The 26,921-nt window shown below is 43.7% G+C and overlaps 1 protein-coding gene across 7 annotated transcripts; it reads right to left on the reverse strand.

Moving 5' to 3' along the window:
- Positions 1 to 9,794: 9,794 nt before the first annotated feature.
- LOC115204692 (serine/arginine-rich splicing factor 1B) lies at positions 9,795 to 19,259 on the reverse strand. Of its 7 annotated transcripts, XR_003880438.1 has the most exons (6): positions 18,821 to 19,258; positions 14,205 to 14,407; positions 13,728 to 13,900; positions 13,342 to 13,627; positions 12,828 to 12,924; positions 10,150 to 10,365 (listed from the first exon to the last, which is right to left on the reverse strand). XR_003880438.1 is itself a non-coding variant. In XM_029770414.1 (4 exons), the coding sequence occupies exons 1-4, from the start codon at positions 19,030 to 19,032 to the stop codon at positions 10,282 to 10,284; spliced, it is 672 nt and encodes a 223-aa protein (XP_029626274.1). In that variant the 5' UTR covers positions 19,033 to 19,259; the 3' UTR covers positions 9,795 to 10,281. The 7 variants fall into 7 exon arrangements, 2 of the variants coding, with proteins under 2 accessions (XP_029626274.1, XP_029626273.1); XR_003880437.1 differs by having other exon boundaries at positions 12,828 to 13,627; XR_003880439.1 differs by lacking the exon at positions 12,828 to 12,924 and having other exon boundaries at positions 10,286 to 10,365; positions 13,377 to 13,627.
- Positions 19,260 to 26,921: the final 7,662 nt, after the last annotated feature.

Raw genomic sequence — 26,921 nt, forward strand, 5'->3', positions numbered from 1 at the left:
TGTGTCCACACAACGTCGCTATTGTCTCATCAGTGGAATAGGGAAACCAGACTAAAACGTGTTTTGTTTTTGCATGGTTACCTTTGGTATTTTCCATTGTCTCAAACGGCAGTATTTGTAGTGAGGACGTTAATATTATTGAACACTTCCTCTACATTTACATTTACATTTAAGTCATTTAGCAGACGCTCTTATCCAGAGCGACTTACAAATTGGTGCATTCACCTTATGATATCCAGTAGAACAACCACTTTACAATAGTGCATCTAAATCTTTTAGGGGGGGGGGTTAGAAGGATTACTTTATCCTATCCCAGGTATTCCTTAAAGAGGTGGGGTTTCAGGTGTCTCCGGAAGGTGGTGATTGACTCCGCTGTCCTGGCGTCGTGAGGGAGCTTGTTCCACCATCTACAGATCCTCTCTAATTAACGAGACAGGAGTTGTGAATGAAGAGAGAAAACATTTGGCTAGTGTCATGGAGACAGAATACCTAATAATGATTTAGTTGAAATGTTTTACAATTTACTCAATCAATGAAATGTATTTATAAAGCCCCTTTTTACATCAGCTGATATCTCAAAGTGCTGTACAGAAATCCAGCCTAAAACCCCCAAACAGCAAGTAATGCAGATGTAGAAGCACGGTGGCTAGGAAAAACTCCCTAGAAAGGCCAGAACCTAGGAAGAAACCTAGAGAGGAACCAGGCTATGAGGGGTGGCCAGTCCTCTTCTGGTTGTGCCGGGTGGAGATTATAACAGAACATGGCCAAGATGTTCAAATGTTCATAAATGACCAGCAGGGTCAAATAATAATAATCATAGTAGTTGTCGAGGGTGCAACAGGTCAGCACCTCAGGAGTAAGTGTCAGTTGGCTTTTCATAGCTGAGCATTCAGAGTTAGAGACAGCAGGTTCATTAGATCGTCAAAAAAAAGCAGGTCCGGGTTAAGGTAGCACGTCCGGTGAACAGGTCAGGGTTCCATAGCCGCAGGTAGAACAGTTGAAACTGGAGCAGCAGCACGGCCAGGTGGTCTGGGGACAGCAAGGAGTCATCATGCCAGGTAGTCCTGAGGCATGGTCCTAGGGCTCAGGTCCTCCGGAAGGGAAGGGAGAGGAAGAGAGAGAATTAGAGGGAGCATACTTAATTCATACAGGACACCGGATAAGACAGGAGAAATACTCCAGATATAACAGCATAAATACTGGAGGCTGAGACAGGAGGGGTCGGGAGACACTGTGGCCCCGTCTGACTATACCCTTGGACAGGGCCAAACAGGCAGGATAAAACCCCACCCACTTTGCCAAAGCACAGCCTCCACACCACTGGAGGGATATCTCCAACCCCCAACATACCATCCCGGGACAAGGCCGAGTATAGCCCACAAAGACCTCCGCCATGGCACAAACCCAAGGGGGGCGCCAACCCAGAAAGGAAGACCACGTCAGTGACTCAACCCACTCAAGTGACACACCCCCTCCTAGGGACGGCATGGAAGAACACCAGTAAGCCAGTGACTCAGCCCCTGTAATAGGGTTAGAGGCAGAGAATCCCAGTGGAGAGAGGAGAACCGGCCAGGCAGAGACAGCAAGGGCGGTTCGTCGCTCCAGTGCCTTTCCGTTCACCTTCACACCCCTGGGCCAGACTACTACACTCAATCATAGGACCTACTGAAGAGATGAGTCTTCAATAAAGACTTAATGGTCGAGAGACCAAGTCTGCATCTCTCACATGGATAGGCAGACTATTCCATACTAGGCAGACCATTTACTATGCTCTTATCCAGAGCAACTTACAGTAGTGAGAGCATAGTTTTTCATACTGGTCCCCCGTGGGAATTGAACCCACAACCCTGGCCAACAACCGGCATGCTCTAGCAACTGAGCCACACAGGACCTGTGTGATTATTTTACAACGGATTGTCCTCCAAGGTATCAGCAGACAATAGCATCACACACAGATACACTGGGGTGAGGGCTAGTGCCCATCGGTCCAGTTTAATGATGATAAAGACGTAGTAGAAATAATAATAATAATAATATCAATAATATACTGTAGCACTGTAATCACTTTCTACAGCAGTAGCAAAACAGCACTGTAATCACTTTCTACAGCAGTAGAAAAACAGCACTGTAATCACTTTCTACAGCAGTAGAAAAACAGCACTGTAATATCATAACAGTAAAAATAGAAAATTTAATAGTATAGCAGTTTTAATAGTATTGTAATATTATAACAGTAATAATAGTATTGTAATATTATAACAGTAATAATAGTATTGTAATATTATAACAGTAATAATAGTATTGTAATATTATAACAGTAATAATAGTATTGTAATATTATAACAGTATGAATAGAACATGTAATATTATAACAGTATTAATAGTATTGTAATATTATAACAGTAATAATAGTATTGTAATATTATAACAGTATGAATAGAACATGTAATATTATAACAGCATTAAGTATTTTAATATTATAGCAGTATTAATAGTATTGTAATATAACAGTAATAATAGTAGTGTAATATTTTAACAGTATTAAGTTAATTAATACTGTAATATTAATTAACTCCAACCCTGTTCCTGGAGAGATACCCTCCTGTAGGTTTTAACTCCAACCCTGTTCCTGGAGAGAGACCCTCCTGTAGGTTTTAACTCCAACCCTGTTCCTGGAGAGATACCCTCCTGTAGATTTTAACTCCAACACCAGTTGCAACCTGTAGCTGGTTTCCACTTGGCAAGCAGCTAGCAAGCTTTCTTTTGTTATTTAAAAAAAGTTCACGGCGCAAAATGTCATCAGCAAAGAAAAATGATGCAGATGTCCGTTCATTTACTGTCAAAGGAATATGTATTAGTTTTACTGAAGGGCTGTTCGCTCTCTCTGTTGTAAACCGGTTGCTTGTCGGAATATATCGAGGCTTTTCTCTGCAGTTCACAGGCTTTATTTGATCGATTGCCTAACAAAAGACGCAATCATCTCAAAGACAAATAAAATAAAGAAATAAAATGTAATTGAACTAGGCAAGTCAGTTAAGAACAAATTCTTAATTACAAATGGATGGCGCTGGGCCAATAGTACTCCGCCCTATGGGACTCCCAATCACGGCCGGATGTGATACAGCCTGGATTCAAACCAGTAACTGTAGTGACGCCTATTGCACTGAGATGCAGTGCTTTAGACTGCTGCATCCATGTGTGTGTCCTGTGTGGCTCAGTTGGTAGAGCATGGTGTTTGCAATGCCACGGTTGTGGGTTCGATTCCCACGGGGGACCATTACGGGAAAAAAATGTATGAAATGTATACATTTACTACTGTAAGTCGCTCTGGATAAGAGTGCCTGCTAAATGACTAAAATGTGTTTTAACTAGTTAACTGTACTAGAATGCTTAAAAGTCTGCTAAAATGTTTAATATCGGTATCAGTTTATTTTTTGGCAAGGAAAATGTCGGGAATCAGTATAGGCTAAAAATGTAATATTGGTGCATTCCTGCCTAAAACCCATGCATGGTACTGCTAAAGGGGAAGATGTAGCAAAAGCCTTGAGAGAGGTGTCGATATTAAAAACATATTCACTATTACAACTGATGGTGCCCCGGTTATGATGGCGAAACAAAGGATTTGCCAAGCTGATTGAAGAGAAGATTGACCACCCCGTGGTTAAATTTCAGTGAATCATTCACCAAGAGAATCTGTGTTCCAATATTTAAAATTCAAATTTAGGTAGTGATGGCTACTGTAGTTAAAATAGTGAATCTCTTTGTTGTTCGATCATCTTTGACACAGACAGTTTCAGTCACTGCTAGAAGAGATGGAACAAAAACACAAAGACTTACCTCTTCACTGCAGTGTTAGGTGGGTTAAGTTGAAGGAAAGTTCTGGAACGGTTTGTGGAGTGTTTGGATATGGTTATAGCCTTTCTGGTTGAAAAAGGGCCAAAACTACCCAGAGCTTGAGAATGAGGATTGGCTTATAAAACTGATATTTCTCACTGACATAACAGGTCACCACGTACTCAACCTGCGTCTTCAGGGTGCAGGCGAAACAGTCCTGGATCTGTTCCATGCATGGAAGGCATTCGCTGCCAAGCTAAAGAAATGTCTACTCAACACACTGTCTGTCAGTGCTGATGTTATCAGAGTGTACATGGGGAAGCTGCAGTCCGAGTTCCCTGTCAGATTTCAAGCAACATGGCCCCCAATGTTTTATTTTTTGATCAAGCCAGACAACTTTGAGGACAGTGATTTGGATCTGTCTGTGTTTCAGTGGACAGGGATCGAGGACTTTGAAACGCAGCTGATCGAGCTCAAGACATCCTCCCTTTGGTCATCAAAATCCACAGAGCTGCGGAAAGAACTAGAAGGGACTGAGAGAGATCAGGGGCCTCCGTCATCCACAGTTGGGAGAGCCTGCCAGTGAAATCTGACAGTTTGAAGATGGTTGCACGTGCAATGCATTCAGCATTTGGATCCACGTATCGATGTGGTCAGATCTTTTCACCCATGAAGTCAACCCTGAGTCCCACATGCAGCCGGTTGACAACGGACCACTCGGAGGCCTGCGTGCAGCTCAGTGTCCAAATATAGCCCAGATATTACACGGCTCAGCAGTGGAAAGCAGGGACAAAGATAGCACTAAAAATCGGTACGGTGTGATTTTTCAATACAAAATTCTATAAACTTAAAATGTTCATGCCAGTAAATTTCAGTAAGCTTAGAGTCTCAGCAGGTATGGCCTTCCCTGTGGCTCAGTTGGTAGAGCATGGTGTTTGCAACGCCAGCATGGTGTGTGCAACGCCAGGGTTGTGGGTTCGATTCCCACGGGGGGCCAGTATAAAAAATAAGTATGAAATGTATGCATTCACTACTGTAAGTCACTCTGGATAAGAGTGTCTGCTAAATGACTAAAATGTAAATATGGAGTTGGAAATAAGATCCCTTCTTTAATTCAGTTATGTTTCGGGCTGTTGGTAGACCTAACAGTCTGTCGTTTCTTTTATTTATTGAACCTTGTATTTTTCAATATTGTTATTTTTTTAATCACGTGTATTATTTGTCCTTTGTAGTTCTGTAGCCTATACTGAAATGGGACTGTTCCACCAAAACACATGAAACAAGAGCAATTTATACACATTAGAATTAGAATAAACAAAGATGCATAAATCATATTTCCAAGTGTTCTAACACAATTTCCATATATAAAAAAAATGCAATTGACAACAGCAAAAGACACTTGAAATGAAATTTTGATTCTATCTTAATAAAACACGTCAAATTAATATTGTCCATAAATCAAAACCATGAATAAAACAATCATTTTAGACAGCTTTACGAAACAAGATGTACATAAAGCCACTACTACAGACCATCAAGTCACAATAAGGCCGACTTCAAATGCTGATATTAACATTAAAATGACCATCACATTAAAACTGCTGGACCACAACTGCATGGTAGACAAATACATATAATGGAATAAAGAGGCATGACATCATCAAGTGCGCTGGCCAAACAAACACGACCAAATAATGGCAACAACAAAAAAATCAAGAAGTAAAATACAAAAAAGGTCTATAGATGTGTTTTAAAAAGGAGCGAAGACCGCGCTGGATTCAACACCTTGGACAGCGGCTTGCTGCGGAAACGTTCATCTGATGCAGGTAGGCCTATAGTGGAGCTCTGTGGTGCAATGTTCATCTTATGCAGGTAGGCCTATAGTGGAGCTCTGTGGTGCAACGCTCATCTGATGCAGGTAGGCCTATAGTGGAGCAACGCTCATCTGATGCAGGTAGGCCTATAGTGGAGCAACGCTCAGCTGATGCAGGTAGGCCTACAGTGGAGCAACGCTCAGCTGATGCAGGTAGGCCTATAGTGGAGCAACGCTCAGCTGATGCAGGTAGGCCTATAGTGGAGCTCTGTGGTGCAATGTTCATCTTATGCAGGTAGGCCTATAGTGGAGCTCTGTGGTGCAACGCTCATCTGATGCAGGTAGGCCTATAGTGGAGCAACGCTCAGCTGATGCAGGTAGGCCTACAGTGGAGCAACGCTCAGCTGATGCAGGTAGGCCTATAGTGGAGCAACGCTCAGCTGATGCAGGTAGGCCTATAGTGGAGCTCTGTGGTGCAATGTTCATCTTATGCAGGTAGGCCTATAGTGGAGCTCTGTGGTGCAACGCTCATCTGATGCAGGTAGGCCTATAGTGGAGCAACGCTCAGCTGATGCAGGTAGGCCTACAGTGGAGCAACGCTCAGCTGATGCAGGTAGGCCTATAGTGGAGCAACGCTCAGCTGATGCAGGTAGGCCTATAGTGGAACTCTGTGGTGAGACGTTCAGCTGATGCAGGTAGGCCTATAGTGGTGCTCTGTGGTGCAACGCTCATCTGATGCAGGTAGGCCTATAGTGGTGCAATGCTCAGCTGATGCAGGTAGGCCTATAGTGGAGCTCTGTGGTGAGACGTTCAGCTGATGCAGGTAGGCCTATAGTGGAGCTCTGTGGTGCAACACTCAGCTGATGCAGGTAGGCCTATAGTGGAGCTCTGTGGTGCAACGCTCATCTGATGCAGGTGGGCCTATAGTGGAGCTCTGTGGTACAACGCTCAGCTGATGCAGGTAGGCCTATAGTGGGGCTCTGTGGTGCTACGCTCATCTGATGCAGGTAGGCCTATAGTGGAGCTCTGTGGGGCTCTGTGGTGCAACGCTCAGCTGATGCAGGTAGGCCTATAGTGGAGCTCTGTGGTGCTAAATGGACAGCGGCTCTGTTTAGCGAGTTACGGAATTCTTCCGTTTGTGGGCAATTAGATATTCAATAGACACAATTAGTTGTAATGCACATATGAAAATCATAACTGGCACGCAGATGGTTAGAAATGGTAGAATAAATTGTAAATTGCCACTCAGCACAAAAAAAAAAAGTTGCCAACCCCTGAGCTAGCTATTCAAGATCAAAAGATGGCTCGCAGATTCTCTCCGTTGCAGATGGCTCGCAGATTCTCTCCGTTGCAGATGGCTCGCAGATTCTCTCCGTTGCAGATGGCTCGCAGATTCTCTCCGTTGCAGATGGCTCGCAGATTCTCTCCGTTGCAGATGGCCCGCAGATTCTCTCCGTTGCAGATGGCTCGCAGATTCTCGCCTGGGTACTGCATCAACCAGAGAGCAGCTGCACATTCAATCTTCTTCCCCATCCCCACTTGTCTTGATTCTACAAGGAGCTAGCCTGTTGTCCTCAAAACATTATTAGCAAGCTAGCTAACATTAGACAACTTGAGTAGAGATCTCAGCTTGCTAACTAGCAAAGCCAAACAACTACACACCAAATATTCACAGAGCAAACACATTTTTTCTAAACTAATGTTATTCTTAAAACAAATGACAAGTACAAAGCTAGACCTATTGCTCGGTTACAAAACGTAAGAACTAATAGATACAGGCTAGCCAGCTCTAATGCTAGCTAGCTAATCAGCCATGTAATGCCAATAGAAAATAGGCTTTATAGCGGTTATGCTACGTGTAAACACTCATTTTAATTATTCCGTTCATCTTTCTCACCAACGCCTTGTTGTAAGCTTTCACATTGTGACTATCATATAGCTTGCTAGCTTGCCTGTAATTTGTACAAATTTGATGCAGATTTAGCACAGTGGAAAGCGTGACTCCAGCCCGGAACTCTGTAAAACACGTTCAAGAATGACATCACCTGATTGGTCAGAAGAAAAAGTCCTACCCACCAGAGAGGTGTTTTTTTGATATGCTGCTTGCAGATTTTAAAAAACCATTTTTTTTACAACTGCAAAACTTTTGGCACGTGTTAGTTGCAACATTTGCACACAGATTAGACATGTGGTTTTGATTCACAGAAGATTCACCAGTCGCAAGTTCAGGAAATTAGTTGCATTTATTCTCAAAAATGTTGCATACTTGGCAAATCGTATTGAATTTGTCACTACACTGTCCTGTACAACGTAATAGGTGGGCTCCAGAGCTCAGACGTTGCAGACGCCCGACAGATCTTACAACGTCTGGATAGGTATTTTACCTATCAGCTAACCACACGTCACAGCAACTTGTCTGTTGACACAGCCGATGCCGTAGCATGCAACCATTGGTTGATGCATGCAACGTCTGAGCAGGGAAACGCCACCAAATACCGACTGCATTCATAACCATTAAACTACAGAATATAATCCATCTACATGATCAGTCTCTGTGTGTAAAATAACTGGTTAAATGTGACACCAGCTAAAAAAAATTAAAGAAAGCAATCCAATGTTATTTGTTGCCTAGACTTTACTGCAAATAACACTCAAGTCTTCAGAAAAAAAACAATACACTAATATTGCAGTTAGCCATGACAGCCATTATTATAGAACACTTGTGACCACACACACACACACACACACATTACACTTGGGGGGAAAACATCTTAAAGTAGCAACAGAATGTGGCCATTATAGTAGACATCGATCAAGAGCACAAGGCTACATGTGTTCAAAAATAACATTCACCGAGTAACAAATGTAATAATCCTCCCTCACTCACAAGAGTTACTGTCAAGTTCAACATAATAAAAGCAAACTCTTTGGGGCCACACTGAACATTATTACATTTCACACTTTCTGCCTGTGGACATCTGTTCTACAGTGCTCCAGCCGAGCATGAGACCCTTTGTTGGTATAACTGATCTCTTTCAGGCAGAGAGTACACGGAGAGAAAAAAAAATGTATGGAATGTATGCATTCACTACTGTAAGTCGCTCTGGATAAGAGCGTCTGCTAAAATGTAAATGTGAGACAGAGAGAAAGTGTGTGGTCTTCCTTTCACCTCTATAGAGGCATCCAGTTTAATCCAGGCCCAGTTACACTTCATCCCTGAATCCACTTGTTTAACAAGCTCTGCTCATTTTCACCTAATTCTCTCATTCTGAAAATGTACCACATGCTGTTGAGGGAAAACGTTAGCTAGTTAACTTTTCACAGATTGACAGGGTCCAGTAAGCAACTAACGTTAACGCGTTATAACGTTACCAGTTAATACTATAGGGAATTGGTTATCGGATGTAACGTTAGCTGTCTATTAGCCAGCTAATTGTCACACCATAAACTAAATTATTTAATCAGCTAAATTGGCTAATGTTTCTCAACATTTCTCTGGCTAAATTGGCTAATGTTTCTCAACATTTCTCTGGCTAAATTGGCTAATGTTTCTCAACATTTCTCTGGCTAAGTTGGCTAATGTTTCTCAACATTTCTCTGGCTAAGTTGGCTAATGTTTCTCTGGCTAAGTTGGCTAATGGAGAAATCCATCCAGCTAGCAAGATACTTAATGCTAACAATACTTATTCCACCACACTTTCTCCCTCACCTAAAACTTTCTAAATACCGGTTGTTTTTCGGTTACAGGTCATGAAGTACTGCTTCATCACCTTCTCATCCCGGTCTCCGTAGTCTGGACGTCTCACCTACAGTTACCGTTCCGTTAACTCTCCGTTACCTGCTGTAACTGACAAGTCTCTTCTCTCTTCAGTCGGGCGCTGCGTTCTGTTGTCATGTCAACGACTTGCTGAGCCTTGGATACAGCCGGGATTGGTCCAAACGCACATCACTCATTCACTGTCAGCCAATAGGGATCCAAAGCCCCCCAGCCCCCTCCCCCAAACTACGGGATCTACATGAATCACTCAGATCACCTATTTTGAATTCAAAATGGCGGATTTCACCAAAAGGTGACTGGTTCGCATCCCTGCTGTAGCTACTGTAAAATAATCAATTAAAACAAGAAAACAGAGGCACACAGACTAGCTACTGTAGAAGACACTTTATTGAAGAGGTGCTGAAACATGAAAAGTTACCAACTAAGGAAAACAAACTAAATCATAAAATCTACTGAGGAAACAATGCAAACCTTAAAAAAAAAATACACCCTCCTTCCAAACAAAAAGAAACACATTACCCTCCATCCCTTTAATGAACAAACACATTTACCCCCCGATTATAATTCCCTTCTAGTTACCAATCTCCTTATGTGCGCCTCCCTCCATCCTGAGCCAGTCTCCTGGTTTTGCGCCGAGCTCCTCTTAAATAATAAAAAGACCGCTGGTCAGGATCCTAGAAGGACGCTGTGGAGTCCACACGGGGGGAAAAAAATACAAAACTAATTTTGGGTGCTTGATAGCCATTTGAGTGAATTAGGTCTAGTTTCTAGGTTCCAGTGGGCTGGGCTGTGGCCTGGGGGCTGGTCCCGATCCTATGCTCCTGTCCCACTCCGCGTTCTCTCTCCATCCTTAATCCTAATCCCTGCTCTGATCCTGAATCCTGATGGTCTGATTGGCTCCGGGACGGGGAGACAGAGCCCTCCTCCAATCACAGCCCTCCTTGAGACAGATCCCGCACCCAACAGAGAGAAGGAAGGAGCAACAGGTTAGAATCACTCACAGCCTGCTACAGCCAATCAGCCACACTATCACAGCCTCCTATAGTTAGGGCTTGGCGATATGGCCAAAATATTATATCACGCTGTAAAAAGGATATATAATAAAAAATAAAAAAAATGGTATGACGTATTTCATGTTTTTTTTTAATAATTAAAGTCCTTAATTTGCTTTATGAGTATTGTTGCCACCCTAAAACTAGATACGTTCTACGTGACTTCAAATGGGTCTTTCTCCATTCTGTTTTATACTGTTCAATTCAACCAAAATCATTTTCATAAATTTCTGCGTTTCCTGCACTCATTTGAGATTATTTCCATACTGCCGCGTAAGACTGGCTGCACGATATGGGCAACAACAACAAAAAACTAGGCCTTATTTTTAACCAAATGTTGCAATTGGACTTGCGATTTAGAGCAAAACACTTGGGTGAACTGTTGAAATAACAGGAAATAATGATTAGGCAGGGTTAATTCTATAGTTCGAATATAATAGTGGGCACTTTGAATACTGTGTTGTTTGACATGAAAACGAATGAAAATGCCAGGAGTTATTGTGACAGGGTAAGGAACCAAAGTGATGGTCAATGTTTCCTAGGGGACTCTAATCTGGCTACATTGAAGGTTCTCTTAGTTACTTCATGTAACTAACATTCACATATTCCTCCGATTTAGAAAAATACCGTTGTACCAACATGCTGATTTAGTTCTACACCATCACTGGTATTATCAGGCTGTATTAGCTAGCTACCTTTGCTCTGACTCAGTACATTTATTAGCGAGCTAGCAGTTAGCATTAGCGGCTAAGAAGATTTAGGCCCAACTTGCTATGAAAATAAAATGTTTTGCAGATGTAAGAAACAAAACGAATTGTGTAATTATAGAACACTAGTGGATTTATATTAAGAAGCAAAGTGAAAACAGCATTGTCGTCATCAACATTGTTGCATTGACCATGCAAACTGAACGCAAGTGTCTCCTGGTCAAGCAACATCAAAATGCGCTCCTTGAGTGACGGGGCGGGGCTGGGCTTTGTCTGTGTGGAAAGCGACATGGAGAAAGAGATGACTCAAGTAGCCAAGTCAACTATAAAAAAATGGACGTTGTACACAGCGTATCACATTTAAACAAACCAAACGTTCAAATACCGTTATAGAAGGTAAAGTAAAAAAAAAAACAAGCCGGTCCATGCATCAATATCTGTGTATATATAGTAAAATACGGTATACCGCCCAAGTCTAGCTACAGCCAATCAGCCATCACAACCTGCTGGCTCTGAAAGCTGTGTTTAAGAGAAGACATTTACAACAGAAAACTCACCTCAACATTAGAACTGAAGTTCTCTGAACCAAGACTGAGGAAAATATAACCAACCACTAATAATACCAGACACACACACACACTATCCTACTGACACAGAGACACACTATCCTACTGATACAAAGACACACTATCCTACCGACACACTATCCTACTGATACAAAGACACACTACCCTACCGACACACTCCCCTACCGACACAAAGACACACTATCCTACTGATACAAAGACACACTACCCTACCGACACACTACCCTACCGATACAAAGACACACTATCCTACCGACACACTATCCTACCGACACAGACACACTACCCTACTGATACAAAGACACACTATCCTACCGACACACTACCCTACCGACACTACCCTACCGACACAGACACACTATCCTACTGATACAAAGACACACTACCCTACCGACACACTACCCTACCGACACACTACCCTACTGATACAAAGACACACTATCCTACTGATACAGACACACTACCCTACTGATACAAAGACACACTATTCTACCGACACACTATCCTACTGATACAAAGACACACTATCCTACCGACACACTACCCTACCGACACACTACCCTACTGATACAAAGACACACTATCCTACCGACACACTACCCTACTGATACAAAGACACACTATCCTACCGACACACTATCCTACTGATACAAAGACACACTATCCTACCGACACACTACCCTACCGACACACTACCCTACCGACACACTACCCTACTGATACAAAGACACACTATCCTACCGACACACTATCCTACCGACACACTACCCTACCGACACAAAGACACACTACCCTACCGACACAAAGACACACTATCCTACTTCCACAGACTCACACTGTCCTGTTGACACTGCCATGCATGTTACTCTGACCAGAAACCATGAATAGAAAACCAGGGGAGGATGGGATTGAGGGAAGAAGGAGAGTTGGCAAAGCACTAATTAATATGAGAGAGTTAAGAGTAGAGTTAAAACCAGTTCAATAATATCACTGGGTCAGAAAAACTAAAACATCAGGTCTGACAGCTGATTGGATGAGAGACTACTGCCGTCATACCATTGGCTGGTTATTTGACTCCTCCTGCTCCTCCTGTTAATCCTAATATGAACAGTTTCCTGTTTCCCAGCAGCCTATCAGCTTGCTCCTGTGATCTCTACAGAGAGACACGACAGACAGGTCAGAGGTCAACACAACACACAGACACCACAACAGGCCAAGGAAAATAATAATACCATCCCTCCCCCACATAAACACAACAAATCTCTCACCACCCCCCCTCCTCCTCCTCCTCCTCCCTCCAGTCAAAACTAACAGAAATAGAACAATTAAAGCCCTTTACACAGATGGGAGGAGAGAGAAGGGAGGAGAAAGAAAGAAAGAAGATGAGAGAGAGAGAGAGAGAGAGAGAGAGAGGGGGGGGGGGGGAGATGAGGGGCCAGCAGATACAAAGAGAACAGAGGTCATAAGCCAAAACCACAGCTGAGGCAAACTAGACCAGGAAACGGGGATGAAAGAACAAGAGGTAGCCGAAGGCAAGAGAACATTAGGTGTAACGCATAAGAATGTCCACCGGGCGGCGCCTGTCCGTCTCCTGGTCCGATGTACCCTCTCCCCGGGGGACCCGCTGGGCTGGAGGCGTTGTGTATTGTGGTTTGTGTCTAGGTGCGGGAACGTGATCGGGAGTGTCGTGGCGAGTAGCGTGGCGAGGGTCGGCTGCGTCGCGGCGGCGAGAAGCTGCGCGAGCGGCTGTTGCTACGCCCGTTGCTACGCCCGTTGCTACGGCTACGAGAGCGGGAGCGTCCGTAACTGGGGCTGCGAGGTCCGTCCACCTTCACACGCACGTACGCAGTCTCTCCCTAAAACACACAGGAGAGAGAGAGAAGGCTGCCTGATGAGAGACACATAGGGTATAGGGTGTGGACTCCCGACCCAACAGCGCTCTAACCCCTGACCTACCTCGTGGGAGCGGAACTTGGTGTTGTCCAGCTTGCGGACAGCGTAGGTCATGTCCTCCTTGCGTACGAACTCCACCACGCCGGTACCGTCCCGGAACACGTCCGCGTAACATACATCACCTGCCTCACGCATGTGGTCCTTTAGGTCCTGCCAGCTACCACTAGAGGGGAGACCTGGAGAGGGAGGAGGAGGTGGTAGACGGGCAACACAGTAAAGACAGGAAGGAGGAGACCTGGAGGGGGAGGTAGAGAGGTAACAGTAAAGACAGGAAGGAGGAGACCTGGAGGGGGAGGTAGAGAGGTAACAGTAAATACAGAAGGAGACCTGGAGGCGGAGGTAGAGAGGTAACAGTGTAAAGACAGGAGGAGACCTGGAGGCGGAGGTAGAGAGGTAACAGTGTAAAGACAGGAGGAGACCTGGAGGGGGAGGTAGAGAGGTAACAGTGTAAAGACAGGGGAAGGAGGGGTAAAGACTGACCTGAGACGATGACTCTGTACTCGGAGCGCCGTGAGGGAGGTCCGTATCGTCCTCTTGGGGCTCCTCCTCCATCGCCGCCACCACCCCTGCCACCGCCACCACCCCCTCTCCCTCCCCCACGCCCACTACGGGGGAACTCCACTCGGAGACGGTAACCGTCGTAGTCGTAACCATCACGACCGTGCACCGCATCATCAGCATCCCTGGGATACACACACACAGAGATCAACAGAGTGAGAGAGAACGACAAGACAACACAGTTTGAGAGGGCCAATAGTTAATTAGCCAGCTACTTCACTCTGCTGCCTGAGCATCAGTTTGTGAAAAGCACATTTCACAGCCTACCTGTTTTCACGGCAACATGAAACCAACATGACCAAATAAATAAAAAATGTAACAGACTGATTGGCCTACAGCTCAGAACTGTGTGAAAACACCCTCAGTGAACCCGAGTAGCACATTTAAAAAAAAAAAACATTTTACCTTCATTTAACTAGACAGATCAGTTATAATGACGGCCTAGGAACAGTGGGTTAACTGCCTTGTTCAGGGGCAGAACAACAGATTTGTACCTTGTCAGCTCAGGGATTCGATCTCACAACCTTACGGGTCACAAGATGGCGGCGCAGTAGGACGTGTATATCAGTGTCAATAGCCGGTCTTTTTTCATATACATCTTACGGATCTGCTATTTCTATTCCTTATAACTGGAACGTCCACCACGAGCTAGCCAGCTAACTAGCTACTAGTCTGTGTTAGCCACGGCTAGCGGTCCTCGCCTTTTCCCCCGGCATCAGCCAGCCTTAGCTCGGACAATACCTGCCAGTCTGCACAAAGCGATATCAACCCAGAGCATATCGGACTGCTTCTCTCTACCACGTCACCGGATTCCTGCTGCTCTGGATAATTACACCGGATCATTACTCCTAGCTAGCTGCAAACGAGTGGCTACTGTTAGTTAACGCCTCTGTCCTGAAGCAAGCAACAGCTAGCCTTGACCTAGCATCAAGCTAGGCCCATATACCAGCTAATTCTAGGGCTACAATACCTCCTTTGCCAATTGGCCCGAACCCTTTATTGTCAACACAGAGCCCCGGACCGATCCATCCCAACTGGACTGCCGACGTGATCGCCCGATGTGGTCTCAACAGGCTATTCTGTTACGATGCCGCCGCAGAACCATCTGCTAGCCCCGGCCCGCTAGCTTTTCTGAACGCTGTGTCCCCTGCTTGCCTAGCGTAGTAGTGACTCACCTATTGCTGCTCTTTTGACCCTATGATCACTCTGCTACACAGCTGATGCACCCTGGACTGTTTCAATAACACGGTACGTCATTTTGTTTACCTGTCGGCCCCAGCCTTGAATTCAGGTCCTGTATGCATCTAACTGACCCGCTCTGCCCATTCATCGCCATTTACCCGTTGTTGTCTTAGCTCTCCTGATCAGCACCTGTGATTGCTTTATGCCTCTCTCTAATGTCAATATGCCTGGTCTACCGCTGTCTTGGCTAGTTCTTATTGTTTTATGTCACTGTAGAGCCCTCAGTCCCACTCAAAATTCCTTAGATAGATCTTTCATCCAACCCCACACACATGCGGAGACCTCACCTGGCTTAACTGGTGCTTCCAGAGACTAAACCTCTCTCATCGTCACGCAAAGCATAGGTTTACCTCCACTGTACTCACATCCTACCATACCCTTGTCTGTACATTATGCCTTGAATCTATTCTACCACTCCTAGAAATCTGCTCCTTTTATTCTCTGCACTAGACGACCAGTTGTTATAGCTTTTAACCGTAAACTTAGAATAAACAGTTAAACAATCTAAAATTATCCACTGCAATTGTTGCAACCCCTATTACTAGCCTGTTCAACCTCGTGTCATCTGAGATGCCCAAAGTTTGGAAAGCTGCCGCGGTCATCCCCGTCTTCAAAGGGGGTGACACTCTAGACCCAAACTGTTACAGACCTATATCTATCCTGCCCTGTCTTTCTAAAGGTGTTCGAAAGCCAAGTTAACAAACAGATTACTGACCATTTCAAATCCCACCGTACCTTCTCTGCTATGCAATCTGGTTTCCAAGCTGGTTGTGGTTGCACCTCAGCCACGCTCAAGGTCCGAAACGATATCGACACCATTCTGTGTACTTCTGGCCCTTCTTTGGACACTGTTACGAGCTTCAATACCATACAACTCTCCTTCCGTGCCCCCACAACTGCTCTTAAATGCAAGTAAAACTAAATGCATGCTCTTCAATCGATCGCTGCCCACACCTGCCCGCCCGCCCAGCATCACTACTCTGGACGGTTCTGACTTAGAATATGTAGACAACTACAAATACCTAGGTGTCTGGTTAGACTGTAAACTCTCCTTCCAGACTCACATCAAACATCTCCAATCCAAAATTAAATCTAGAATTGTCTTCCTATTTCACAACAAAGCCTCCTTCACTCATGCTGCCAAACATACCCTCGTAAAACTGACCATCCTACCAATCCTCGACTTAGGCGATGTCATTTACAAAACAGCCTCCAACACCCTACTCAGCAACCTGGATGCAGTCGTTCACATTGCCACCCGTTTTGTCACCAAAGCCCCATATACTACCCACCACTGCGACCTGTACGCTCTCGTTGGCTGGCCCTCGCTTCATATTCGTCGCCAAACCCACTGGCTCCAGGTCATCTTTAAGTCTTTGTTAGATAAAGCCCCACCTTATCTCAGCTCACTGTTCACCATAGCAACACCCACCCGTAGCACACGCTCCAGCAGGTTTATTTCACTGGTCACCCCCAAAGCCAATTCCTCCTTTGGCTGTCTTTCCTTCCAATTCTCTGCTGCCAATGACTGGAACAAATTGCAAAAATCTCTGAAGCTGGAGACTCATATCTCCATCAATAACTGTAAGCATCAGTTGTCAGAGCAGCTCACAGATCACTGTACCTGTACACAGCCCATCTGTAAATAGCCCATCTGTAAATAGCCCATCTGTAAACAGCCCATCTGTAAACAACCCATCTGTAAACAGCCCATCTGTACACAGCCCATCTGTACACAGCCCATCTGTAAACAGCCCATCTGTAAACAGCCCATCTGTAAACAGCCCATCTGTACACAGCCCATCTGTAAACAGCCCATCTGTAAACAGCCCATCTGTAAACAGCCCATCTGTAAACAGCCCATCCAACTACCTCATCCCCATATTGTTATTTCTTTTTTGCTCCTTTTGAACCCCAGTATCTCTACTTGCACATTCATCTTCTGCACATCTATCACTCAAGTGTTTAATTGCTAAATTGTAATTATTTCACCACTACGGCCTATTTAATGCCTAACCTCCCTAATCTCACCTCATTTGCACACACCGTATATAGACTTTTCTATTGACTGTACTTTTGTTTATTCCATCTGTAACTGAGTTGTTTATGTTGCACTGCTTTGCTTTATCTTGGCCAAGTGGCAGTTGTAAATGATTACTTGTTCTCAACTGACCTACCTGGTTAAATAAGGGTATATAAAAAATATATATAAAAAAAACAGGTCCAAAGCTCAAACCACTAGACTGCCTACTAACGGATAGCCATGCTTGCTTCACCCTCATGTTGGCGCTAGCAATCAGGCTAGGTAGTGATAGGTATCAACAGCCAATCCAATAGGGGCTCAGCAGTCACCAACTTTGGTCCCCACCCACTTTGCTTCCTTCCTTCAAAATGAACGAGCTTCCATTGTTTCATCTCCCCAACATTCTACGTCAACGCATATCAAATTACCCAGCAGCCAGTTAGAAACAATTGAATCAACAAAAAAAATGTATCTTAAAACCAAAAAAAGTGCTTTAAAATGTGCCACATCTTGAAAAAGACAGGGACACTTGTTAGGTTTTACACCCTGAATGATTGTTAAACCACTTTCACTTTACACACGCCAGTAGGCCATCAACGTGTGTACCCATGTGGACGCTCTCACATAGCAGCCATAACCTTATTAATATCAGTGACCTTCGGTAAACCCAGGTTTGGGTGGATAACTCTTATTGAACAGAGAAACTAGCAGTGTGACTCAGAACAATGGGCTGAGCATAGGAAGTTTGGAAAGGCGATTTGGTGCAACGGTGCTCAATTAAAAACTAATAGGAGCTGTCAGGGTGAAAAATACCCTAAAAATATATGTTTCCGCGATTACTTCTAAACTACGGCAAGCAGTTGGGACCAACTGTAATATAATGCAACTGGATTCCATGGCAGATGCAATTAATTACCTAATTCAAAAGAAGTGTTAAATAAAGTCATGTGTCCTGCCCATCGCCATCTTGCGCAACTCTCCGTTTAGCCAGAATTATGACTGTGGAAACTAGTGACGACCACCTCAATAACTTGGCTCTTGACCATAGTAGGAAAAAAACTAAGAACCTATATAGTATATTTAAAAAATATATTAAAAAAAAAAAAACTCTGGTAAAACTCTGGCAACAACACACCAACCAATATCTCCGCCTCAACACGAGGTAGCTAGTTGTTACCCAACACTTTCTGCGGCTAGCTACTTAGCTAACGTTAGCTATCGGTTTGTTCTGAAATCGGCTTAATTATGTTTTTAGCATAGTTAGCTAACTTACCTGGGGTCTTCGAATTCAACAAAAGCAAACGGCGGTCCACCCCTCCGGTTCTTCAGATCTATATCTCGGATCGCCCCGTATTTATAAAACACATCCTCCACGTCTTTAGTGCGAATATCAGGCGGCAGGTTACCGACATAGATCCGACAGTCGTTGTTTCCCGCTGGGCCACGAACCACGCTCCCGCCGCCCGACATATTATCTCCAGACATCCGTAGACTGCTAGCTAACTTTCGTGGTTTAAAAGCTAGGAAACCACTAACGTTATTTAGCAAATTGCTCTTGTAAAAACAAACAAAATAGCAAGCTATGTTTGGTCAGTCGTTAACAGGTTCACATCAAGCTCACTAACGTTGACTAGCTAGCAACAAAAAATACAAATATTCCCACCACAACTCTCGCAGGCTTGAGTGGCTTCACAAAATGGAGGCGAGATCTCGCCACAGAGTTTTTAAACCCAGAGGCGCAACATCGCAAGACTTCCGGGAACACTTGCGAAGCAGGCCGTGGTTTGGTGTTAAGAGAAGCGAAACATTCTTCCTTTGTTTAGTTTTTTTTAATCTAAAAGGCACAACCTAGATTCGAGACAACGTTAAGTATTTGAACATGTTATTACTCCAATCTCGTTGAAAGTGACACATTTTCATTTTCGTCAAAAACGACTATATCGCGCAGTTCGGCGCGAAACGACCGTTAGACCCGATGACGTATTTCCACGCAAGCGCTTAGCCAGCCAACGTCGCCATGACACCCACACGCGCGTGATTTGGGGGATCTGCTCATCTTCAACACTGCAATGTCTTTGGTCTCGCGTTCATTAGGTCGTTACCACAGCCACAAAGTCAGAAGGCCCGCCTACTTGACCAATCAGAGGGGAGTGTGATGACGCGTAGGGTAAAGGTTCGTGGGAAACGACCAATCAGACGAGGGAGATGTAATGACGCGTATGCAGAGGAGAAACAAACACTCACCTAGATTTGAGTTTAAAGAAAGGAATTAGGCAAGGTTGTCCTATCTCACCGTATCCATTTTTATTATTAATCACTCAACTTCTTACAAATTCTTTAAATAATAGTCCTGTACAAGGTATTTCCATAGCTGGTAAAGAAATTGTTATAAGTCAGCTGGCTGACGATACTACACTTTTTCTGAAAGACGCTGGTCAGATTCCCATATCGATCAATGTGATATAGAATCCATTTCCAAAGCATCTGGTCTATCATTACTTAACATTAATTACTTAACATTAATAAATGTGATCTCATGGCTGTCAAAGACTGTGTGACACCTTCATATTATGGTATTCCAGTGAAAGAAGAACTTACATATTTAGGCATAACCATTACAAAGGATCTGAAGTCTAGAGGCTTACTCAATTTTAACCCTCATAAAAAAAAACAGAAGAAGCTAAATCAATGGCTGCAGAGGGATTTTATCTTTAAAAGGAAGAGTCCTAATTACCAAGGCGAAAGGTATCTCTAGACTAACATATGCCGCTCTGTTTACATCTCGATGGTAAAATAAGCAAGGAGATAGACCAGATGCTTTTCAACTTTCTGTGGAGAAACCGTGACCCATTACATTAGGAAAACTGTTGTAATGAACAGTTATGTTAATGGTGGGCTGAATTGTCTGGACTTTACTACCTTAAAATATTATTTAAGATCAATTGGATAAAACAATTCCTAAGAAGACCCACTTCTATGTGGAACTTTATTCCTCATGTCTTCTCTACTTTTGGTGGCCTTAAATTCATGTTGGTTTGCAATTATAATATTGACAAAGTTCGAGCGAAACTTTCTTGTCATGGTCCTTAATTAATAAGCACAATTTTTCTCCACACAGATATTATATATGGAATAATCGGGACATGTTAAATAAAAATACTTGTTTTTAGAATATTGGTTCTGAAATAAAATCCTATTGGTGTGACAACTTGTAAATACAGTGGGGGTTTTTACTTCATTATAAGAATCATTTTACAAGATTCCTGTAACACCTAAAGATTTTGCAATTGTTTTAGATGCCATTCCCTCAGGTGTTGCTTTATTATTCAGGACTGTGTCAAGACCTGAACCTTAGAGCCTACCTTCCATTAACCCTGTTGACTCATCAGTAGGAACTATTTATTTCACTGTTGGTCAATTCAACAACAACAGAGCTGTAGGAGCCTTGTTTCAACAGGATGTTGTATCTACTATACCTCATGTCATGCCTTATTGGAATGGTTTTATTGATAATGTCTGTTGAGAAAAAAGTTTGGATGTTGCCACATACATACCTACTTATTAAAATTATTCAGAAATATTATCCTGCCAACCAGTAGATGGGTGGTCATTACCGTTTGTAATGACCACCCAGAAACAGTGTTGCATCTTTTTGGGCATTGTATTAACGTAAGAAATCTGTGGCAAGACATCAGTATATTTATAATGGAACACATTTATAAAAATTTTACACTATTGTGGAGAGATGTACTGCTTGGATTCTTTACCTACGATAGAAATAAGTTGAAACAATTTTATGTAATTCATTTCATTATTCTTTTGGCCAAATTTCATATTCACAAAATGTACATTTACAAACAAAACAACATTTTATTACCTTAAAATGAACTACAGTACCAGTCAATAGTGTGGACACATCTTCTCATTCAAGGGTTTTTATTTATTTTTTACTATTTTCTACATTGTAGAATAATAGTGAAGACATCAAAACTATGAAATAACACATATGGGATCATGTAGTAACCAACAAAATTGTTAAACAAATCAAAATATATTTTTTAGATTCTTCAAAGTAGCCGCCCTTTGCCTTGACAGCTTTGCACACTGATGAGGTCAGTGATCTTCAGGTCGTTCCTGAGTTCCCGATTTACTATTCTGAGTAAGATAAAAGTTCAAAACGTATTTTCTCAGTCGTAGCTCGTTTACCCAAGGTCCCAGTTGTTTTGAACTCACTAAAGACAGATTGTGCAGTTCCGAGTTAACAGTTGTTTTGAGCGTGGCACAAATCATGCTTCATTGACCTTTACTTAACCAGGTAAGTATATTCGAAGTATATTCAACGGACTAATCTGGGTTTGGCGGATGCCAAGGGAACGCTACCTGCCCGAATGCATGGTGCCAACTGTAAAGTTTGGTGGAGGAGGAATAATGGTTTTCATGGTTCGGGCCCCTTAGTTCCAGTGAAGGGAAATCTTAACGCTACAGCATACAATGACATTCTAGATGATTCTGTGCTTCCAACTTTGTGGCAACATTTTGGCTTAGGCCCTTTCCTGTTTCAGCATGACAATCCCCCCATGCACAAAGCAAGGTACATGCAGAAATGGTTTGTCAAGATCTGTGTTGAAGAACTTGACTGGCCTGCACAGAGCCCTGACCTCAACCCCATCGAACACCTTTGGGATGAATTGGAACACAACTACGAGCCAAACCTCACTAATGCTCTTGTTGCTAAATGGAATCAAGTCCCTGCAGCAATGTTCCAACATCTAGTGGAAAGCCTTCCCAGAAGAGTGGAGGCTGTTATAGCAGCAATGTTCCAACATCTAGTGGAAAGCCTTCCCAGAAGAGTGGAGGCTGTTATAGCAGCAATGTTCCAACATCTAGTGGAAAGCCTTCCCAGAAGAGTGGAGGCTGTTATAGCAGCAATGTTCCATCATCTAGTGGAAAGCCTTCCCAGAAGAGTGGAGGCTGTTATAGCAGCAATGTTCCAACATCTAGTGGAAAGCCTTCCCAGAAGAGTGGAGGCTGTTATAGCAGCAATGTTCCAACATCTAGTGGAAAGCCTTCCCAGAAGAGTGGAGGCTGTTATAGCAGCAATGTTCCAACATCTAGTGGAAAGCCTTCCCAGAAGAGTGGAGGCTGTTATAGCAGCAATGTTCCAACATCTAGTGGAAAGCCTTCCCAGAAGAGTGGAGGCTGTTATAGCAGCAATGTTCCAACATCTAGTGGAAAGCCTTCCCAGAAGAGTGGAGGCTGTTATAGCAGCAATGTTCCAACATCTAGTGGAAAGCCTTCCCAGAAGAGTGGAGGCTGTTATAGCAGCAATTTTCCAACATCTAGTGGAAAGCCTTCCCAGAAGAGTGGAGGCTGTTATAGCAGCAATGTTCCAACATCTAGTGGAAAGCCTTCCCAGAAGAGTGGAGGCTGTTATAGCAGCAATGTTCCAACATCTAGTGGAAAGCCTTCCCAGAAGAGTGGAGGCTGTTATAGCAGCAATGTTCCAACATCTAGTGGAAAGCCTTCCCAGAAGAGTGGAGGCTGTTATAGCAGCAATGTTCCAACATCTAGTGGAAAGCCTTCCCAGAAGAGTGGAGGCTGTTATAGCAGCAATGTTCCATCATCTAGTGGAAAGCCTTCCCAGAAGAGTGGAGGATGTTATAGCAGCAATGTTCCATCATCTAGTGGAAAGCCTTCCCAGAAGAGTGGAGGCTGTTATAGCAGCAATGTTCCATCATCTAGTGGAAAGCCTTCCCAGAAGAGTGGAGGCTGTTATAGCAGCAATGTTCCAACATCTAGTGGAAAGCCTTCCCAGAAGAGTGGAGGCTGTTATAGCAGCAATGTTCCAACATCTAGTGGAAAGCCTTCCCAGAAGAGTGGAGGCTGTTATAGCAGCAATGTTCCAACATCTAGTGGAAAGCCTTCCCAGAAGAGTGGAGGCTGTTATAGCAGCAATGTTCCAACATCTAGTGGAAAGCCTTCCCAGAAGAGTGGAGGCTGTTATAGCAGCAATGTTCCATCATCTAGTGGAAAGCCTTCCCAGAAGAGTGGAGGCTGTTATAGCAGCAATGTTCCAACATCTAGTGGAAAGCCTTCCCAGAAGAGTGGAGGCTGTTATAGCAGCAATGTTCCAACATCTAGTGGAAAGCCTTCCCAGAAGAGTGGAGGCTGTTATAGCAGCAATGTTCCAACATCTAGTGGAAAGCCTTCCCAGAAGAGTGGAGGCTGTTATAGCAGCAATGTTCCAACATCTAGTGGAAAGCCTTCCCAGAAGAGTGGAGGCTGTTATAGCAGCAATGTTCCAACATCTAGTGGAAAGCCTTCCCAGAAGAGTGGAGGCTGTTATAGCAGCAATGTTCCAACATCTAGTGGAAAGCCTTCCCAGAAGAGTGGAGGCTGTTATAGCAGCAATGTTCCAACATCTAGTGGAAAGCCTTCCCAGAAGAGTGGAGGCTGTTATAGCAGCAATGTTCCAACATCTAGTGGAAAGCCTTCCCAGAAGAGTGGAGGCTGTTATAGCAGCAATGTTCCAACATCTAGTGGAAAGCCTTCCCAGAAGAGTGGAGTCTGTTAAAGCAGCAAAGAGGGGGGGGGGGACCAACTCCATATTAATACCCATGATTTTGAAATGAAATGTTCGACGAGCAGATGTCCACATATTTCTGTCCAGAAAAACATATTGACTGCCCATCCTTGAAAGACAATCAGCAACCAAGTTGTCCTTACCACGGACATGTCTGATTTCAAGTAGAAACTTCTGCAATATAAGACTCCAGTGAAGGAGTCAGCGATTCGTGGAGCTCGTCTTTTGCAGGAAAACGAGAGGGTTATGATCGATATAGACCAGCAGAGGGGTAGAGACCGATTCATAAACCTCGAAGTTCTGAGGAGCCAGTACCAAAGCGAGTGTCTCCGTCTCGATAGTCGAGTGGTATTTTTGATATGAAGCCAATCTCTTCGAAAAGTACCCCACAGGGTGTTCAACTTTATCGTCTTTCTGTAGGATCACAGCCCCTGCTCCTACATCTCTGGCATCGGTGTACAACGCAAATGAATGACGGAAATCCAGAGCAGCTAGCACCGGTGAAGAGACCAAAAGCCTCCTGACAGATGGGGCTCCAACGGAAAAAAAACTTTCGGATTGGTCAAATCTGTGGCGCAACAACCTGGGCAAAGTTCTTGCAAAAAGCCCGCTAGTAGCCAGTGTCATGACGTTGGCCTGTGGGTAAGGTTTATGACCCCCCATAAATACCCTTCTCCCTTCCCCTCTCTCTCTGACCCTACTGAAGGACTGGAATAGCCTGTGTTAAATATAGAGAGTCTGGGAACATCAAACAAATGGGGAAAAGGAACCATCTTTTGATAATAAAACCAGTTGGAAATATGCTTGATAACGTAATGAGTATGTATGTCAGTTCATTGTTATCTGAGACATTATGATTGATGACAGGACGACATAAACTGTACCTGAGAAAGTATACACCCTCTAGTTATCAGAGTCACATGGAATTGTTATGCAATTGAAATGTTTGATATTGAAATTGTTTGTTAGGAGATTAAATGTAATTTTAGCTTCCAAATGAGAGAATTGGGTTTTCATAAGGAAAGGGCCCTGCCCAATCAGTGGCCAACCCTGTGAAGAGACATGGGGTTATAAACGATGAAACACCTCCTTTCCCCCTCTCCACTATATAAGTCTTTGACGAAAAGACATTCACGTGTTCCAGTACGGGAGGTCTGCAGCCTGCGTCAGAAGGACACACATGTTAACTAAACCATATCAAGGACAGAACTAAGCCAACCTCGGCGTGAGCTTTGATGGCGAATGGTATGAACTTTGAGCTTATTCACTACAGAAGTGATACTTCCTAGCCGTTGAGTTAGCGCTGCTAACGTGGGCTAGGAAAGGATGGACAACGGATCCAGTCTAACAACCAGACGAAGATACCACCACGTATCCAATTTGCCACCATTGACATTCTTCCACTACAGGGAGATCTGGTGGCCAACCCGGCCAGCATCTACGACCAATCTACCGAAGCGCAGCTCAGAGTAAATATTTATTGCATTTTCCTTTTCCAAATGGGCGGTAATTTAGAATGCATAAGATAATGTATTTACGATAGCATAGCTGCTGTTTCTTTGTTCCTAAATCTTCCCGCCCTTTCATTCAAGCCAACCCCCTTTCCTTTGTGTAACCAGCCATGATACAGGCTCCGTTCACCAGGACGTTTTCTGTATGACATCATTGGTATTCTGTGTATTTGTAATTCTGTGTGATTAGTTAGGTATTTAGTAAATAAATAATTAAACCCAATTTTGTATTGCTGATTCAACTTGTTAGCCAGGGTTCGTGAAGATAACCAAGAATTTACAACTTTCATTATGAGACTGAAAATAAGATAAGGGTTATTAATATTGACTGCTATCGATGTAAAATATTACTAAGTATTTTAAGAGTTTATTCGGAAGATAACAGCTCTATAAACGTTCTTCTGTGGTGCCCCGACTTTCTAGTTAATTACATTTACATGATTAGCTTAATCAGGTAATATTAATTACAGAGAAATAATTTTATAAGTTAGCATGTCATATCAATTAATCCGGCATAGCCAAAGACACGACACCAGCCATTCCCAAGAATTGGTGCGGTTTCTGGTGAGAAGCTTGCGCTGGAAAATTATTGAGGACCGGTCGGCCTTTCCCTTGCCCCACCAACTTCCCGAGATAATTCACAGTTGCTCGGGCAATTTCGCTCTTTGACAGGTTAACTGCGAAATGCCTGAACAGACTCCCAATATCCTGAAGGTGTTGGGTCCAGGTCGTGCTAAATACAACCACATAAATATGCCTCAGCATTTTCTAGGCCACGTAGCACGATGTGCATGAGCCTTGGAAACATGGCTCCGGCATTTCCAGAGTTCGGCTCTCCCGAACAGGAGACAAAGGTTGGAAAACAAACCATCAGGAGTGACAAAAGCAGACAACTCTTTGGCGCGCTCAGTTAATAAGAGTGACCTGCCAATATCCCTTCAGCAGATCAAACTTGCTAATGTACTTAGTAGCGCCAACACGGTCCACACAATCATTGACCCTGTTATCGTTTTTGCTAAACTTTTTGGTTTGCTACCTGTGTGAGTTTTTTTGTTTGCCTCTTAGTGGGTGCTCATGGTGGGTGTCTTAAGTCCCAGTTGTTGTTGTTGCTATGGAACTTTCAGTGGACACCCCCATGAACCTCTCCTAAAAACCTTGCCTGTTTTGGTTGTTGTCATTGACTTGTTAGTTCCACCTTCTGTTTGAGTGACATTTTTTTTTTGCTTTCTTGCTGGTGAACAATATGAAGGTTTCGCTTAAAGGTTTTTTTTCGCCTGGTG

The sequence above is a fragment of the Salmo trutta genome, chromosome 12 (assembly GCF_901001165.1).
Source record: "Salmo trutta chromosome 12, fSalTru1.1, whole genome shotgun sequence".
NCBI classification, from domain to species: domain Eukaryota; kingdom Metazoa; phylum Chordata; class Actinopteri; order Salmoniformes; family Salmonidae; genus Salmo; species Salmo trutta.

What these genes read in the sequence shown, in the direction of transcription:
- LOC115204692 (XM_029770413.1), bottom strand. Translation starts at nt 19,032, where the DNA reads ATGTCTGGAGATAATATGTCGGGCGGCGGGAGCGTGGTTCGTGGCCCA. An exon ending in GTACAGAGTCATCGTCTCAG is followed by an intron (nt 13,901 to 14,204) that starts GTCAGTCTTTAC and finishes CTCCCTCTCCAG; the next exon opens with GTCTCCCCTCTAGTGGTAGC. An exon ending in CCAAGTTCCGCTCCCACGAG is followed by an intron (nt 13,628 to 13,727) that starts GTAGGTCAGGGG and finishes TGTGTGTTTTAG; the next exon opens with GGAGAGACTGCGTACGTGCG.